This window comes from Opisthocomus hoazin, chromosome 8 (assembly GCF_030867145.1).
Source record: "Opisthocomus hoazin isolate bOpiHoa1 chromosome 8, bOpiHoa1.hap1, whole genome shotgun sequence".
Classification (NCBI taxonomy): domain Eukaryota; kingdom Metazoa; phylum Chordata; class Aves; order Opisthocomiformes; family Opisthocomidae; genus Opisthocomus; species Opisthocomus hoazin.
In genome coordinates this window covers 56924617-56941012 of record NC_134421.1, presented here as the reverse complement: position 1 = coordinate 56941012, position 16396 = coordinate 56924617, and the positions used below count along the sequence as shown (strand labels likewise).

General features: G+C 41.9%; 1 protein-coding gene across 4 annotated transcripts in view; it reads left to right on the top strand.

Moving 5' to 3' along the window:
* Positions 1 to 16396, top strand: part of LOC142362140 (GRAM domain-containing protein 4) — a 76252-nt gene that overhangs the window by 53559 nt on the left and 6297 nt on the right. For all 4 annotated transcript variants that reach the window (XM_075427698.1, XM_075427697.1, XM_075427696.1 and 1 more), the window contains exons 5-14: positions 1483 to 1544; positions 3537 to 3669; positions 4156 to 4181; positions 6198 to 6289; positions 7859 to 7950; positions 10554 to 10602; positions 11078 to 11149; positions 12466 to 12509; positions 12606 to 12715; positions 13966 to 14120. In XM_075427698.1, the coding sequence (XP_075283813.1) occupies positions 1483 to 1544; positions 3537 to 3669; positions 4156 to 4181; positions 6198 to 6289; positions 7859 to 7950; positions 10554 to 10602; positions 11078 to 11149; positions 12466 to 12509; positions 12606 to 12715; positions 13966 to 14120 (835 nt within the window). The remainder of the gene's footprint in view (positions 1 to 1482; positions 1545 to 3536; positions 3670 to 4155; positions 4182 to 6197; positions 6290 to 7858; positions 7951 to 10553; positions 10603 to 11077; positions 11150 to 12465; positions 12510 to 12605; positions 12716 to 13965; positions 14121 to 16396) is intronic.

Here is a 16396-nt window from a genome sequence, read left to right as displayed (position 1 = left end):
TCCTGAAGAGGAAAATAAGTGGCTTTGAAAGTAGAAACCATTGAATTCAGCTGCTGCACGCTGATGGATGTCCAGTTATAATTTTAAATCCGTAAATTATTTCTGAATGTTCCTGTTAGTAATGAACGGGGATGTGCAAAGCTCATTAACTATGGGGAGTGCTTAGGAAGGCAGGGAGGTAATTAGTTCTGCAGTTTCTCTGTCGTAGTCATTCAGGCTGCACGAATTTGCAATGGCCTTTTCTGTGTGCAGACGGTACAGTGAGATCTTTCCCTAATGTACTTTCTGGAGGAACAGCAAGAGCGAGAACTGTATATCCATCTATACTGCTGCAGTCTGCCCAGTACAGTGGGATCCCTCCTCCCGCTCTCCATTTGCTGACCAGTGTCCCGCTTGGTTCCCTTCCTGCGGAGCGAAAGGTGAAGGGAACATTTGCAAGCACCTCTATTGTCTGATAAAGGAGTGATGATGGAATCGCACGCCCGAGCCGTTTTTGTTTCAAGCAGCAATCTTTTCAGTCCTTTTACAACTCCCTGTCAAGTAAAGCTTGCTACAGCTGCTGTTATGTTGTCAAAGCTGCTGCTTCATTAGAGGAGTCATTCTGTAGGATATCAACATGGATGGCTGAAGACTTTTGGACTAAAGCCTGACGTGTTCTCAAGGCAGGTTGGCAGTTGGAAGCCGTGCAGAGTGCAAATGGAATTTGGAGCCTTGCAGATGTGCAGAATGGCAAAGGCATTTGTGTTTTCCAAAATCTGTTCAGTGCTAATGGATGGAAATATTATTCTTGACTCATTTTGGAAGATGAGACCAGTGATGCGTGCTACTTGCCACAAATTATTAGAACACTTTTGTCTTGGTTTTTTAGACCTTTATTTAAATTTTTCAAGTTTTTAAAAAGGTATTTTTAAAAAGGGTAGGTATCTGTGCATTTCAAGAGCTTACAACACAACATTTTAAATAATTCTTGACACCTGTTCCTCACGTTGTGAAGATGAGTGGTGTTCGATGCGAGCAACAATGCAGAATTCAAGGTTCATGCATTAAACTGTGGTTTTGTTCTGGTATTGTGCTTATCAACTTGCGATACGGAATCCCTTTTCATTTATTACTGTGGGAATAGTTGGGCCTCTGAAGAGTTTTCCTGGCAGGCATTGCAATGAATATACAACACAAAGGCAGAAGGAATACAACAAATTTGATACTAAATGGTTTAGTAGTTCTAAGATGAAATTGAGCTGTCGGTGTCAGGAAATGGCTAAACCACGCCTCTCCTTCCAGTGGATGGTGTTTCCATGGATCTGAAGGGCGATGTGCAATGAATATTTTGAAGCTTGTGAAAGGGCATAAGTTTATTTTTTTTCCTTGTCATCTTGTGTTATCTCAGCTGTAGAAACCGTGGAGGTTCCAGCACTCCCTTTACCTAAAAGGGAAATAATTCTTCATCTGTCGCATTTCACATGTTTTCCGTTTTCTTCGTAGGACGGAAGAGGTGGCTGCAGCTCAGCAACCTGCAAAGCCGCAGACGCAGGCCAACGGAACAGGTAATCTTGGTCAGATCTCTACTAGCAGTTTGATTCAGTTGGATTTTTTTTTTTTTTTCCCCCCACCCCTTTCGTTTGATCTTTGGAAGATCAAACCTTGCTGAAAAACTTGCAGGGTCCTTAAGCAGGCTTCTGAGGAAGCCGAATAAGAAAGACCATTTGAGCAGCTTCTTACCTGTCTGTACATGATTCTGCATTTACTTTTAGTAGTTGACTTTGCACACCTGTGCAAGGAATTTATTTGGTGTTGTAAAGCCTTTAGGAATGTCATGAAACCTGTTGCCTGACTTCATGGCTCTTGCATGACTTGCTGATCCTGGACTTACCGAAAAACAGGTGTAATACATTGAAAAGAATTTCTGTTTTGTTCTCGACTGCAGAAGCTCTTTTATGCCATTAACCATATTACTTCTTCCTTTTTTAAAAAGAAAAGATATTCTGGGGAAAAATAAACTTAAGAGTTACTCATTGTTTTGGACACCTTCACCGTTGTCCACATTTCTCAAGCTGCTGCTTATTATGAGCTCAATAATACAGTGATTTCTCAAAGAACTAAGGCAACAGGCAGATTCTCAATCTTTCAGTACACGTGAGCTTTCTTCCCCACACCTCTTGATTGAGATAACCACTTAGCCTTGTAAATCTGCACATTAAATTTGAAGTTGCTCCTCTTGTACTCCCATAATGTCAGTGCTTTCTGTTGTGTGAAGTACAACGTGCCATTTTTTTCTGTCTTGTACACTCAGAATTTCTTTCTCAGTACTATCTGAAGTGTTAGCATGTGGGAAGCTGGTTTGTATTTTTTTATTTTCAGTTGTAAGTGTTGTCTCAGCTGTAAGCGGCCACTAAATTCCTTGGTTTTCTAGGTATCACTGCCATTAATGAAGAGTTTGATTCTGTTTTCTGAGCACTGGTTGCTTTTTTCTGACATGCTTAAAAGCATCGTGTTGGCGGTTGTAGTTGGAGGGTTACTGTTTCATACCTCTGTTTAATCATATCTTAATTTTATGGAGTTCTGTGCTAAGTTTGGCCCTGCAGTAGTTGTGACCAGTGTCCTCTTTGTGACATTTCTATATTGACCTACCTTTCCAAAGAATAGTCATTCTGTTCCTTCTAGACAGTTATTCTCTGAGTTACAGGTGAAGCAAAAGGTGATTATTTTGCTCTCACCTGTGCTGCCTTAAGGCTTATACCCTAATATTATTTCCATATACCTATAGATTTATGTTGTGTTTTTCCACTGAAACTGACATACAGAAAGTGTGCATCACTTCATTACTTTGCCATATAAGACTTTGCAGGCAGTACGATGACTACATATTCCATATATAGGAAGTGGCACATACAGCATAATTTCTGTAGCCTGTCTTTAGAAACAAGAAAGTGTATGTTACGTGTGTTTATGTATACACACGCACGCGCGTGCGCAATCTTTACAGCCTATAAATGGTTGGACAGCAGTAGTAAAAATGCCTCTTGCAGAATCTTGCTCAAGTTTCCACCTCACTGTCCTGTCAGATTCGTGTGGCTGCAAGGTGGTTGTCCTGCTCTGTGTTCAGGAGTGCTTTGCTTTACACTTGCTTTTCTCAAGGTGAGCCTGCAGCAGAATAGGAACACTGAGATTTACGTCAGTCTGCTGTTTACAGGAACCTCTTAACCAGAAGATGTTTTTACAGTGCTTGCTAAAAATTCTCGTTTGTTAGGATGTTGAAGTAATCTCTGTACTTGTGGTAATAAGATGCTTCCATGTGCTGTACTTGAAGCAAAGCAGGAGTCACCTTTCGCCTTATTTTACCAGCTTAGTGCAGTCAGGGTTTCTGTGCGATGGCAGAAGGAAATCACGGAGTGAGTTTCCCTGAGGAGTGTTGGTGAAGGATGGGAAAGCTGTGCCAAGTCTGCTTCCCAATGGAGCACGGTGTGCGGGAACAGGGACAGCCTTTGTATGACGATGTCTTCTGTGTTATCCTGATACTTAGCGCTTCTTTTTTATAGATAAATGTAGTCACACAGTCTGCTCGAGACTCCAGAAGTGGTTTTGTGACAAATTTGGGGAGTATGTTGAGGACTTCAGATTTCAGCCAGAAGAGAATACAGTGGAAACAGAAGAGCCACTTAGTGCTAGAAGGTAAGTCTCTAACGTGATTGTCAGAAATTGTTGGCTTCTTTACAAGTTGCTTTGCTTTTCTCTCTTTTTTTTCTTTTTACAATCTTTTACATGGTTTGAGCAAATATTTGCCTAGCAAGTCATAAAACTGAAAGCACAGAACCATCTCAAAAGGTTTGTGAATGCTTTGGGCAAAACATGAAATCTGAAGTTTCTCTGCTGTCTAATGTAGCCTAAGAGGTATATTATGTACGAGATATTACGAGATATGCCTCTCAGACTGTGGACAAAGTCTTAGTTAGGCGGGAGAGCTTTTACATTTCAATTTTTGGTCTGATGCAAGGTAGGCTGTATTAGTTACTAAAAACTCCTTTCGTAACAGGCAAGAATGAAACTTTATGCACAAACATCTGATTTATAACAGTGAGCAGTATTTCAGGGATCAAATGTACACAACTGTGTGCTACTTGCCTGTTTAACGAATTGGTTTTATTCATTATTTTTCAGATTGACTGAAAATATGAGAAGATTAAGTAAGTACATAGCAGTATTTTATTTTCTGGAAGTAAAAATTGTTCTTAGTAACCCTGTCGGGAGGATTGCTGCATTTTAAAATACAGTGTTTTGAAATACTTCTGCCAGTTCTTAAGCAGAAGTGCTTCTGAAATCCTGAATTAGTGTTTGGAGTGCAAAGTGACTTAGAGGAGCAGTGGTAGAAGCTTGCCTTTAATCTTGAATTACGTAGGATATCTCTGAACTAAAAATGTAATGTTAATTAAAATGTAATAAGCAAGAACAGGGTATTTGTGTAACGGCAAAAGTAACAGTGTTCATTTGCTTATGCCTGAGCTGCTTGTAGCTCGCTTGCTAGTCTGTTAGCTTGTGCTTTCAAACAAGGAGGGGCTGGATGATGCACTACACAGAGTGGGTCTTGCATTTCTTTCTCTTGGATAGCTGATAAATTGTTTTGGAAGGTGGAGGATGCAAGATGGTGGGTTGAACAAAGTTAAGCCCTCCAAAAGTTGTATGCAGCCATGAATTGCTAGCCTGAAAAAAACATGGCTGATTTGTGCTCCAAGTTGGTTAATTATTGTAGGGGAGAAGGTGAAGTTGAAATGAGGGTCTGTAATCTCCATGTAAGGTCAGCTTTGTTCTCCACATTCTAATACTGGTGTCCATTTCAGTTTCATTTGGGAGAATACTTGTGACCTCTTCTTCATGGTGCACGTGCATTGCCTTCAGAATAGCTTTAAAAAAAGCAGTATTAAGCTTAAGCTTTGAGTGGTTCTTTATTTCCACTCGCTGAGCCACAAAATCTAGATCCCTGTTGCCCAGGGGTGCCTGATGACCGACGAGACCTCTCAAGACCCTTGGCTGATCTCCAAACCCCTGTTGTTGCCAGCGGTTTCCAGGTGTTGACCTTCTCTGCAGGTTCGATGTCAGATGGTGGAGCAGTGCTGTAGTCCATGACCACCTCCAGTGGCCCAGGCGTGCCCTGCCGCTTATTTCATCTGCTGCTTTGGTTGTGCCACTGATGCTCAAGGAAATCCAGTCCTAACTGTTTAATTACTTCCCATAGGGACTGTGTCAAGGATAGCTGAATTTCAAGGCAAACAAACTAGGACAGCAAGTCGTAGGCTTTCTCGAGGAAAGCCTTTGGAATTTGTCAGCTCTCCTGCAGACCAGGGTGGGTGCTTCTGGGGCCCTCCTGTGCAGGAGTTGTCATCACTCTCCTCAGCAGGGAAGGCGAAACCCGTGTGTTCCAACAGAGAAAGCAAAGGTCCTCTTCTGCTCTGTGTGTCCCCTGGCTAGTTTGCCGAAGTGGTGAAAGAGCTTAGAGGAGAAGGAAGGGTGAAGGACGAGTCTTTTTTAGGGAGCTGAAGAAGAGCTGCTCTTGCTGGCTGTGGGCATCTGCGCATGGGAGTGACGCCTGTCCTGGCGCAGGTTGGTCTCCCGTGCAGTGACTGCGAGAGCAAAGGTCTGCAGAGGTGGGACACAAGCTTCTTCAGGCAGCAAGGTCCTGGGCCTCTTGGCTTAGGAAGAGTAAGCAGTGAAGTGCTAGCAGTGCATCGACTGCTGCAGAAATGTCACCAAGAGAGATCTAGCCTGGTTCTAAGCTAGCTTGCTCAGGTCATGGCGAATCGTTCCTCAGTGGCTTGGAGTCCAGTCAAGCTACTTTGCCTTGTTTTACAGTGGGACGAAGGGACCTGTGCGGAGGTCTTTGGCGTGGAATGAACAGGGCTCAGAACAGACTGCTTATCGGCATCCAGGGTACCGCTGTAGAGGATGTTGAACATTTTTGCCTATACCTCAGAGTTCAGACATAAGCTTTGTCTTAAATAACACTTTTGGTTTTGGAAATGCATTACTTAGCTAGTTGTTCAGTTATATTAATGGGTTTAATTTTTCTTACTTTGGGTAAGCCTTTTTATCTTTACATGTCTTGAATATTCCTATTAATTTTCTAATTTGGTTGTTTGTCATTTACAAGTGATTTAACGACTGCCAGCTAATTCTAACAATGATGTTTTTTCTCCGCTTCTGTTTAGAGAGAGGTGCCAAACCTGTTACTAATTTTGTGAAGAATCTCTCTGCCTTATCAGACTGGTATTCTATCTACACTTCTGCTATTGCCTTTATTGTAAGTTACCCCATTCCTCCAGGAGTAGTAAGAACTTTTAAAAATGTATTATTTACTGAAATTCATTGAAACTGCTATATCTGAGTAGGAGTTATGCTGCAGTTTAAGTCAAATCAAATAATGTAATTTCATCTAACACAAAAAACCAGTAGTTGTCACTTTCAGTTATATTTCAAAGCCACTTAAACTGTATATTTTGGGTTTATTGTAGGAGAGTTTTGTAACTGTTAAAATAGCTTAGAATGATCTGGGCATTGTTCCCTCGTTTCTTGTTTCCTGTCTCCCAGTCCTGTAACTTGATGGTTACTTCAGCCTCTGGAAAATCTCTTGTTGTCTAGGGCTGAAATGCTGATAGTGGCTCTGTTTGATAAGAAGCTATCATTCACCGTGAACGCTCTTTGCCAGTCGTTAGGATCGTACTTACTGAGGAGAGACAAAATGCCTTGATTTAATGTGCAGACGTCTGGTCTGTGTGCTAAGTTCAAGCATTCGCGTGCCATGTGAGGAGGTTTGTGTGCCACAAAGTGACATAACTATTTAGTGGATTCTTGATTTGTTTTCCTTCTAACTGTTAATTGAATGGTCTAAATTCTTTTGGACACAGTATATATGAAATGTTTTGCTGTCGAAGGGAATTAATACCGATAGTTGTAGCTGAATGAACGTGTTTGGTGAAAATATCACACACTGTTTCATTAAAAGACCCATCCCTGTCAGTTATAGAGCCTTATTTGATGCTGCTTTGCATGGCACAGCTGAAGAAATATTGAGGAGGAGACTTCCCCCTCCCAGTGCCCTGTATCCGTTCCTTCTCCTAATCTGCCAGTTTTTCTCTCATCTCTCTTGACAAATCCATTCTTCAGATAGAAGCTGAAAGAAGGAACTTCAGCTGTTGCTCAGAAAGCTCTGGGACCTCGGAGCTGGAGCAGTGCTTCGTTTTGGGGCTGGGAGTAAAAAGCCTCATGTCTGTCATCAGGGAGGCTCTAGTCTCTGTATTTTGAGAAGTTGGGAAGGGGACAGAATACCTTTTGAAGCACTTTTTTGCTGTATTTGGTAAGAACGATCTGTTTTCCTGCAATCTGTTGAAGCCTGGTAAAAATTTGGCATTTAATTGACCTGAAATAACACAGCAGGAGTTTATCCTATTGCCCTGTAAGGGCTAGTTGTTATAACTCTGCTACTATACCATTGCTTCAGCTGATCTAGGTGAGGGCAGACCGTATCACAGTTATGTAGCTGATTCACAGACTTCAAGGTTTGCTTTTTTTTTTTCTGTACCTTCATGTATTTGCAGTGTTGGGAATATTCATTTTCTCGAGCAGCTGAGAACTATTGAAGTGTAATCTCTGGAGATTTAGTTCAATCTTACAGTTTCCACTTTACGTTCATGAATGCAGTGCTATTGTCTGTCATGGGGTGGCTAAAAAATTTATTAACTTCTGTGATCTGAGTTGTGTGATTCTGAACCCAACAGAACAATGGGAAACGGCATTTCATACAGCTCACTGTACCGCAGTTTGTAATCCACATCTCTCTGTTTTTCTTCTTTTTTTTCTTCTTGATCTGCAGATTTACATGAATGCTGTATGGCATGGCTGGGCCATTCCGATGTTCTTCTTTTTAGCAATTTTGAGGTTGTCCCTAAATTACCTCATAGCCAGGTATTTACTTAAATAGTAGATTATTCTCTTGTAATGCTTTGCTTGGAAGCTGTTTTATTATTCTTGCACTGAGTTGTAAACTGTTACCTTTTCTAATGTTGTGAGTTACGTTTAACGAAGTGAAATTCAGACTCTGGTATCCTTAATTTCATTGCTCAATTTCTACGATTTTTGGCTAGTCTAAGGAATTATCTTTGTTTCCTGTGACTTAGGTCATCATAAATGATGCTGCATCTTCTCAGACAAATTCCACAACACTTCAAAGCTCTAAAAAAAAAGTATTCTGCAGTATTCAGAGTAGTTGGAGAACATCGCTTTAAATGCGTGAGGGATCGCTTAAGCAATCTGGAAGCCCACAAATCCATGGGCCCCGATGGAATGCACCCACGAGTGCTGTGGGGGGAGCTGGAGGATGTCATTGCTGAGCCACTCTCCATCATCTTTGAGAGGTCCTGGAGGACAGGAGAGGTGCCCGAGGACTGGAGAAAGGCCAATGTCACTCCAGTCTTCAAAAAGGGCAAGAAGGAGGACCCAGGGAACTACAGGCCCGTCAGCCTCACCTCCATCCCAGGAAGGGTGATGGAGCAGCTCATCCTGGAGGTCATCATCAAGCAAGTGGAGGAAAAGAAGGTTATCAGGAGTAGTCAGCATGGATTCACCAAGGGGAAACCATACCTGACCAATCTGATAGCTTTCTACGATGGCATGACTGGCTGGGTAGATGAGGGGAGAGCCGTGGATGTTGTCTGTCTCGACTTCAGCAAGGCTTTTGACACTGTCTCCCATAACATCGTCCTAGGGAAGCTGAGGAAGTGTGGGCTGGATGAGTGGTCGGTGAGGTGGATTGAGAAGTGGCTGAATGGCAGAACTCAGAGGGTTGTCGTCAGCGGTGCCGAGTCTAGTTGGAGGCCGGTAACTAGTGGTGTCCCCCAGGGGTCAGTACTGGGCCCAGCCTTGTTCAACTTCTTCATCAACGACCTGGATGAAGAGTTAGAGTGCACCCTCAGCAAGTTTGCTGACGACACAGAATTGGGAGGAGTGGTAGATACACCAGAAGGCTGTGCTGCCATTCAGCGAGACCTGAACAGGCTGCAGAGTTGGGTGCAGAGGAACCTGATGAGGTTCAACAAGGGCAAGTGCAGGGTCCTGCACCTGGGGAGGAACAGCCCCATGCACCAGTACAGGCTTGGGGTGGATCTGCTGGAGAGCAGCTCTGCGGAGAGGGACCTGGGTGTCCTGGTGACGACAGGTTGACCATGAGGCAGCAGTGTGCCCTGGCTGCCAAGAAAGCGAATGGGATCCTGGGATGCAGTAGGAGGAGTGTGGGCAGCAGGTCGAGGGAGGTTCTCCTCCCCCCCTACTCTGCTCTAGTGAGGCCCCATGTGGAGTACCGTGTCCAGTTCTGGGCTCCCCAGTTCAAGAAAGATGAGGAGGTACTGGAGAGAGTCCAGTGGAGGACTACGAGGATGGTGAGGGGACGGGAGCATCTCTCCTATGAGGAGAGACTGAGGGAGCTGGGCTTGTTCAGCCTGAAGAAGAGAAGGCTGAGAGGGGACCTAATAAATGTTTATAAATATCTGAAGGGTGGGTGTCAGGAGGATGGGGCCAGACTCTTTTCAGTGGTGCCCAGGGACAGGACAAGGGGCAATGGGCACAAACTGAAGCAGAGAAAGTTCCGTCTGAACATGAGGAAGAACTTCTTCCCTCTGAGGGTGACGGAGCACTGGAACAGGCTGCCCGGGGAGGTTGTGGAGTCTCCTTCTCTGGAGATATTCAAGACCCATCTGGACAAGGTCCTGTGCAGCCTGCTGTAGGTGACCCTGCTTCGGCAGGGGGTTGGACTAGATGACCCGCAGAGGTCCCTTCCAACCCCCACCATTCCGTGATTCTGTGATTCTGTAATATTGAACCCTACTGCTTTTCCCTGGAGAGAATGTTCATCTAGGCCTAAAATTGCAGTTTTGCCTTTTTCAGTGGCCCTTGTCATACTTTATCCAAAGTATCTTTCATTTGCGTATTTGGTCTCTGTTAAAAATTAAGACTTTCTTTAGAAAAAACATTTTATGTATTGAGAGGATCTTTTAAAAATGCTATTTTAGGTCGATGGTGTTTTCCCCCTTGAAATGCTTAAAATGGTGAGGAGGATCGTAATGTGCATATTTGAAAATAATTTTCTGATTTCTTAAGTAATACTTGCTGTCTGGCACTCTAATTGAAAATTACCAGTGGCAAATAGGCTCCAGTATAAGTTGATATAATTTTATTCACATTTTTTCACATTATTGGTGCAAAAACCAAGAAAAAATGTCTGTGCACACAGTTCCCTTTTGTTGTAAAACCTGCAAGCACTGATTTTGCCTAGTATCTACGTAGCGAATAGAATTTTTTTCTTTAATGTATATACCCTTAAAGGTGTCTGTGGTTGGCAACTTGTGCTTATGTTGTTTTGTGGGTTCTCTGTTGATTTGGGGATTTTTTAAAATATTTTTTTTAACCCACAAGTGCTTGTTGCAATAAACTACTTTTTAAGCTCTTACAAATAATCCATGTTGGCAGGTGGAGAAGAAGTACTTGCTCTCTTTAACTATTTCCTTAACTTCTAGGGGTTGGAGAATACAGTGGAGCATTGTGCCTGAAGTTTCTGAACCCATGGTAGGTCTTTGGTTGGTTTGAGCTGTATGTCTGTGTTACAGGTTGCGCTTTCACAGCCTTCCTCTGTGTTTGTGTGGGTGGCTGTAAGAGAAGGGAAGAGGGAGGTGCAAAGAAAGACACCACGGCTTTTTTCTTTCTCTTTGAATTTGGAAATCTTCACTAAGAGCACTAGGTTTGGGTGTTTCACCGTAAAATACTCCGAACTTGAATGTCATTTCTGGAATAAATGTTAATACGCCAACTTGGGGCAAGTTAGAGCCTGTTGGATCTTCAAGAAGCCTTACATTCTGTTTTCTCTGTAATATTTTTGAAAGAAATATTTGTCTATCCTGCTTTAAGCAGGAAGTATTGGAAGTATTAATGTAAGATGGAGTTCTTTGAATTTCAAACCTGTTAGTAAGACTTAGCGAGGCCTTGCTTCCAGGATAATTTTAGCTGAGCTGAAAACTAATGGATTGTCTCTTTCTTGTCTAAGGATCCCCCAAAAGAGGACCTGACGGTGTCTGAAAAGTTTCAGCTTGTTCTAGACGTGGCTCAGAAGGCGCAGGTACTGTGCTGCGCTTGGACCTCTTCAGCTGCCTCCTTAGAACAAGGAGGTTCATAGTGCAAGTGGTCAGAGTACTTTGTTCTGCAGCATGTGAAAACAAACACTTAAACAAGCGATGCTTTCCTTGCATAGGGATCTTTACGAGCAGTAGAGATGTCGGTGAGATGCCTAACTGGTCGAGGTTCTCCTGTCACTGCTCTGAGCAAGGTCTGAAGGGGAACAGAAGCAGCTTCTGGCGGTTTTTCCCCTAATATATGCAAACAAGCTTCTGAAAATGTAGATTAGGTGGTGAATCTTATCAGTGTACTGGAGTATTGGATCCGTGTCCCAAATCTGCTAGTCGCAAAACTGCTGCAAGTGACCCTTTTCCTTCAGCTGTCTGTGTAGCTGTGTTAAGGCAACAGTTTGCACAACATCTCTGAAATAATCTTCTTTAAACACCACCGCCCCCCACAGCCCTGAAATCTGCTGCTTGAGTTGGAGAGAGTGAGGCGAGGCTTTCTTCCAGGTCCACCAGTTTGGTGAGCTACCCTAGCAGCTGAGTGACTCCACCACCCGGTTGAAGTGCGGCCCTGTGCCGTGTCTAACAATGTGGCACTGCTGAAAGTAGCGTACCTTTCTCTTGCCAACTGTGTGCCCTCATCTTCTTCCTTCTGCTGGTGGTGGTGCCTATGTTTATATGAACACCCTTGGGAATTTATTGGGAAGATGAAGCTTACAAGTGCTGTGACAGCAAGAATCGGTTGGAGAAGATGTCTGACCCTCTTACTGCTGAGCGGGGGTCTGTTTGCATCAAGAGTTGTTGGAATTACGAGGAAACTAGTAACTCAAAGGGTATATCATGAACACCTGGTGGTGGTGTGTTTCTGAAGAAGCTGAGTCCAACACGTGATGAACTCGGTAACCACTTCCTGAGATGTCAGTGCTCAAAATGTGTGAAGAAAATTGCCGTTTTTTTAGCCACTGACAGAAGCTCTTAACTCTTAGATTGACAGCTTAATTTAAAATATTTGCGGTGATCTAAACACTTTCCAGTCATGACGGTAGGGTCAAATAGTTTCTTCACTTCTAAGAATTAATTGTGAGTTACAGAACAAGGTGTTAAATGAGGTGGAAGTTATCAAGTATTGCTATTCTGTTCTGTATTTACTCAGTTGTGAAGTACATAAATGGCTGAAATTTAGTTACAAAAAAAAATCACTTCCAGGAATTGCTTATTACCAGCAGAGTAAGGTAACTCTGATGGTTTCTATTATGTGGACAACAAAAGCAAAATAATGCAGGACTTGGTTTTAATTCTCTTGCTTCTTGTGCAGAATCTCTTTGGCAATATGGCAGACATACTGGAAAAAATTAAGAAGTGAGTGAGTCTTTTTTTCCTCTTAGAACAAGACTCGACCAATGTCTGGAATGCTAGCAATAAAAGTTTGTTGGTTTTTTTTTTTTTTGTTTTCAGCTTGTTCATGTGGGTCCAGCCAGAAATAACACAGAAGCTCTACATTACTCTGTGGGCAGCCTTTATTGCATCCTGCTTCTTGCCCTACAGGATTATTGGACTTGGAATGGGTAAATGCAATAAGTAATTGATCTGTTACAGTCTAGACTTAATGCATGATCTTTCGAGGGAGAATTGTAGAGTTTAAGAAAGAAAACACGGCATTAAATCATGCAGTGTTTTAAAGTATTTTCATTGTGCTTGGCATCGTTTGTCTTGTGCATTTTGAAAACCATTTCTGGGTACCTAATATAATAGCAAAAAGCCTGGATAATGCATTTGCTCCTTGAAGAAGGGAAGTTTATGATGAGCTGTTAGCAGAGGTCTTCAGACTGGCAGCTATAAGGCTTCCAAGAAGTCCTGTTTTTGGGGTTTTTTTAGCTCATATGGCCTTGCAGATTAAATATGTGGGACCACATAGAAGGCACAAAGATGACAGGGTTGGAAGAAAAGGAAGGGGCTAATGGGACTACTTGTAAAACGTGGAGGACAGGCTGGACAAGATGAACAGATTACTGTGGGTGAAGTTGCAGATGCTTGAAACTTTCAACTGAGAATTGGGAAACAAGGGTTTTCGCTACAGCATGAGACTGTCTTTTGTCTAAGACATGAATCGTCATCCTGTGAACTAAGAATTGTCATTTCTTTTAATTAAAGAAATGATAGGATCAACTGAGTATTACTTTTAGTGGCACTGCACTTCAAATTGTGTTAGCTTGAACATAAACGTAGGTTTGCTTGACATGGCAGTTGAATTAGATGTTTAAGGAATCATTTTTTTGACTCTGGCTCTTAGAGGTCTGAATAGCAGTCAGTAAAGTTTTGAGAGAATGTTTCAAACCCTGGCAGAATGCAAGGAAATACCTTGTAGAAGATCGGAGGACATAGTGGACTGGAAGATAGAATTTAATGTAGTACATGAGAGCCCTCTGTTGCCATTAAAATTCTTGCAAGCAGCTGCAGAGTTTAATGTTCTGGTGTGTTTTCTGTTTTGGAAGTAATCATGTTTTCAGAGTGCTTCTGGTGATAAGGAGTGTATGTTTGAAAGATTTTAATGTTGTGTTGCGTAATAAGAAGCTGTGTAAGTGGTGTAGAAGAACTGGGGATGGGGAGGAAGGAATCTGGGCAGGCGAGGAAAAGAAAAATAATTTCCTGCCTGTAGAAGAAGAATCAAAGTATTAAAACCAAGAGAATGGTTTAGCAGTATGATTGAAGATACTTACAGAATTTGGTTTCATTCATGAGCTTGTTAAAATATGATCAAAACAGTGATGTGCTTAATCCCCCTTCAACATGCCTACCAAAGTGATCTTTTTTTCAGGACTCTATGCTGGAATCAAGTTTTTCCTTATTGATTTTATCTTCAAACGATGCCCCAGACTAAGGGCTAAGTATGACACTCCGTATATCATCTGGACAAGTCTCCTGACAGATCCTCAGCTCAAAGAAAGATCTAATGCTACAGTGTCGAGACGGGTAAGGCTAATAAATCTTTTCGTCCTTCTGTTCCCAACATCTGAAAATCAGATCCCTTTCTCCCTTCCCTTTTTCCCCAGTGACTAGAGCACATTAAAGGGAAGGTTAATTAAATCCTAACAGTCAATATTAGTCTTTTTTTTTTAAATTATTTTCAGGATCCACAGAGTCTTTGTATGGATTGTGTTTCTTTTATGAAAGGAATCTGTTATCAAAATCTGCATATAAACATGTAGATATATTTTGGAAATTGTGTGGAGCTAAATGCACAAAAATAACAGCATCCATATTCATATCACTTTCTATAACATACATTCTGTGTGATTTTATTGTCAAAATTTAGTCTTTTTGTATTCCCTTTCTCTGTTCTCAGACATTCTTTTTTTAGTGGATATGCAGCTGCTTGTGTAGATTGGAGAACAGCTAGTTAAAAAAAGAGGCTTGAGTACAATATGCAGCTTACTAATGGAATAAGCGTTAACGGTCGTAATTAAGTAGTTTACAGATTTAGGCATTATGTCTTACAGTTATTTGTATTAGATGACCTTTTAGCATAGTGGTGGTAAATGACTTTTCACCATGTTGCTACTCAAACAGTAATTTTTTTCTTTTGTTAAAATCTCATAGTTAAATCTTTAAGTGTTGTTTTCTGTGCATCTTTGCAAATTGTTTTATGGCCTGACATGATAACTTAAAAGCAAGTCATACTTTTCCATACCCCTGAATTTGTCAATGTTTATTAGTTTAAAAAAAATAATAGTTGTAATAAAACTTAAGTCTAATCATGTTTTAGCATTTGCTTAATGCCTCTTATCACAATATCTAATTGCATTCATGAAGTATCTCAGTACTGCTGTAAGCTCCCTGACTAAAATGTGCAGCACTTGGCGATAATTCAGCCTGGGCACACAACTGGAGAGCAAAAGGGATAAACACATGAACCTTTGGCTGTTAACCAGTGAAGAAGAAGAAATACGGGGTTCTGAGGGAGATGGAGCAGTTGGTGATAAAATAACTCCAGCATAATCTGAGTATTGCAGAAGGAAGTAAAAGTTAAATGTTTCTGTGCCTTTCAAGTTTACAGATTACTTTTCACATACTGTGGTGGTTTTGGCAGGTTCTTGCGGAGTCTCTCTAATCTGCCTTGAATCCATAAACTGAGAGAGTAATTATCCTTTCTGGCTTTTTCTTATGGCTTAAATTTTGCCAAATAGACCAGGGTTTTAGTACTACTGTGCCTGACTTGATGACCTTGGCTTGTCTCCCTGGAAAGGATGCGCAGGACTGCATTATCTGCTTTCAGATCTCTTTGAAAACATTAACTTGGTCTCAATGATTTTAGACAAACATTCTTACCCCTTGAGAGATTTCTGGGAACCTCATAATATAAAGAATATATTTTCATACAAAAAGGTAAAAACCAAATAGGTTTTTCTTTTTTTTTTTTCCATAGAAAAGGCAGAGCCTAGAAGCATGTAGTGCCAGCATGTGTGCGTTTGCTTTGGTTTCTTCCCATTGAGCAGCATACAAGACACCATAAACCTAGACATGACACAGTATTCAGTGCCTATACCACCATTCTGAGCCTGTGACCTTAGGAGCAGTCCTGACAACAGTGTCTGGTGGATAAAGGTTGCTTGTCAGAAGCTGATGACAGCTCAAGTGGAAAGGAATGCCTCCAGGTATTCCTACCTCCAGGTTGTTGGTGACGTTTGTAAAGAGTCAGGACTCTTCAGCAGTACAAATCCAGTCACTTCCGGTTAGATTTAAGGTTTATAATAATTGGATGCAATGCTTTCCGTTTAGTAATTGACCATAGGTTTTCTCAAGCCTGGGTGCTTATGGAGAAGTTAGCTGCTTCTTGCAAGGGTAGAGGAAACATCTGCCTGTGTTAGGAAGGACTGGAAGTAAGGGCAGAACTTTCTCACATCTTGAGCCGCCAGATGGGATGTGGTACTGCAGTTTAAACACCTTTTTTTAAATCAGGTAGGTAGGAAGCAGTGTAGCAGAGAGCAGGAATAATCCTCATTCCAGCACACAAAGCCTTAGACCTCTTGCACCGACCTTTTGTATGTTTGGGGCCATGGAGTTTGACCTGGTTATGACATATGCAGCCGAATAACTTGTCCAGGAATGACCTCCAAATATTTGTGTGATCCTTGCTTGCACACAGATTGTTGGAGAAGCGATTATTTCCCTTGGTTCCAGGGGCTCGACCATTGGTAAGGGCCCAGCAGAGGGGCAGTAACTGACCCAAGAGTACAGTTAGTCAGCAA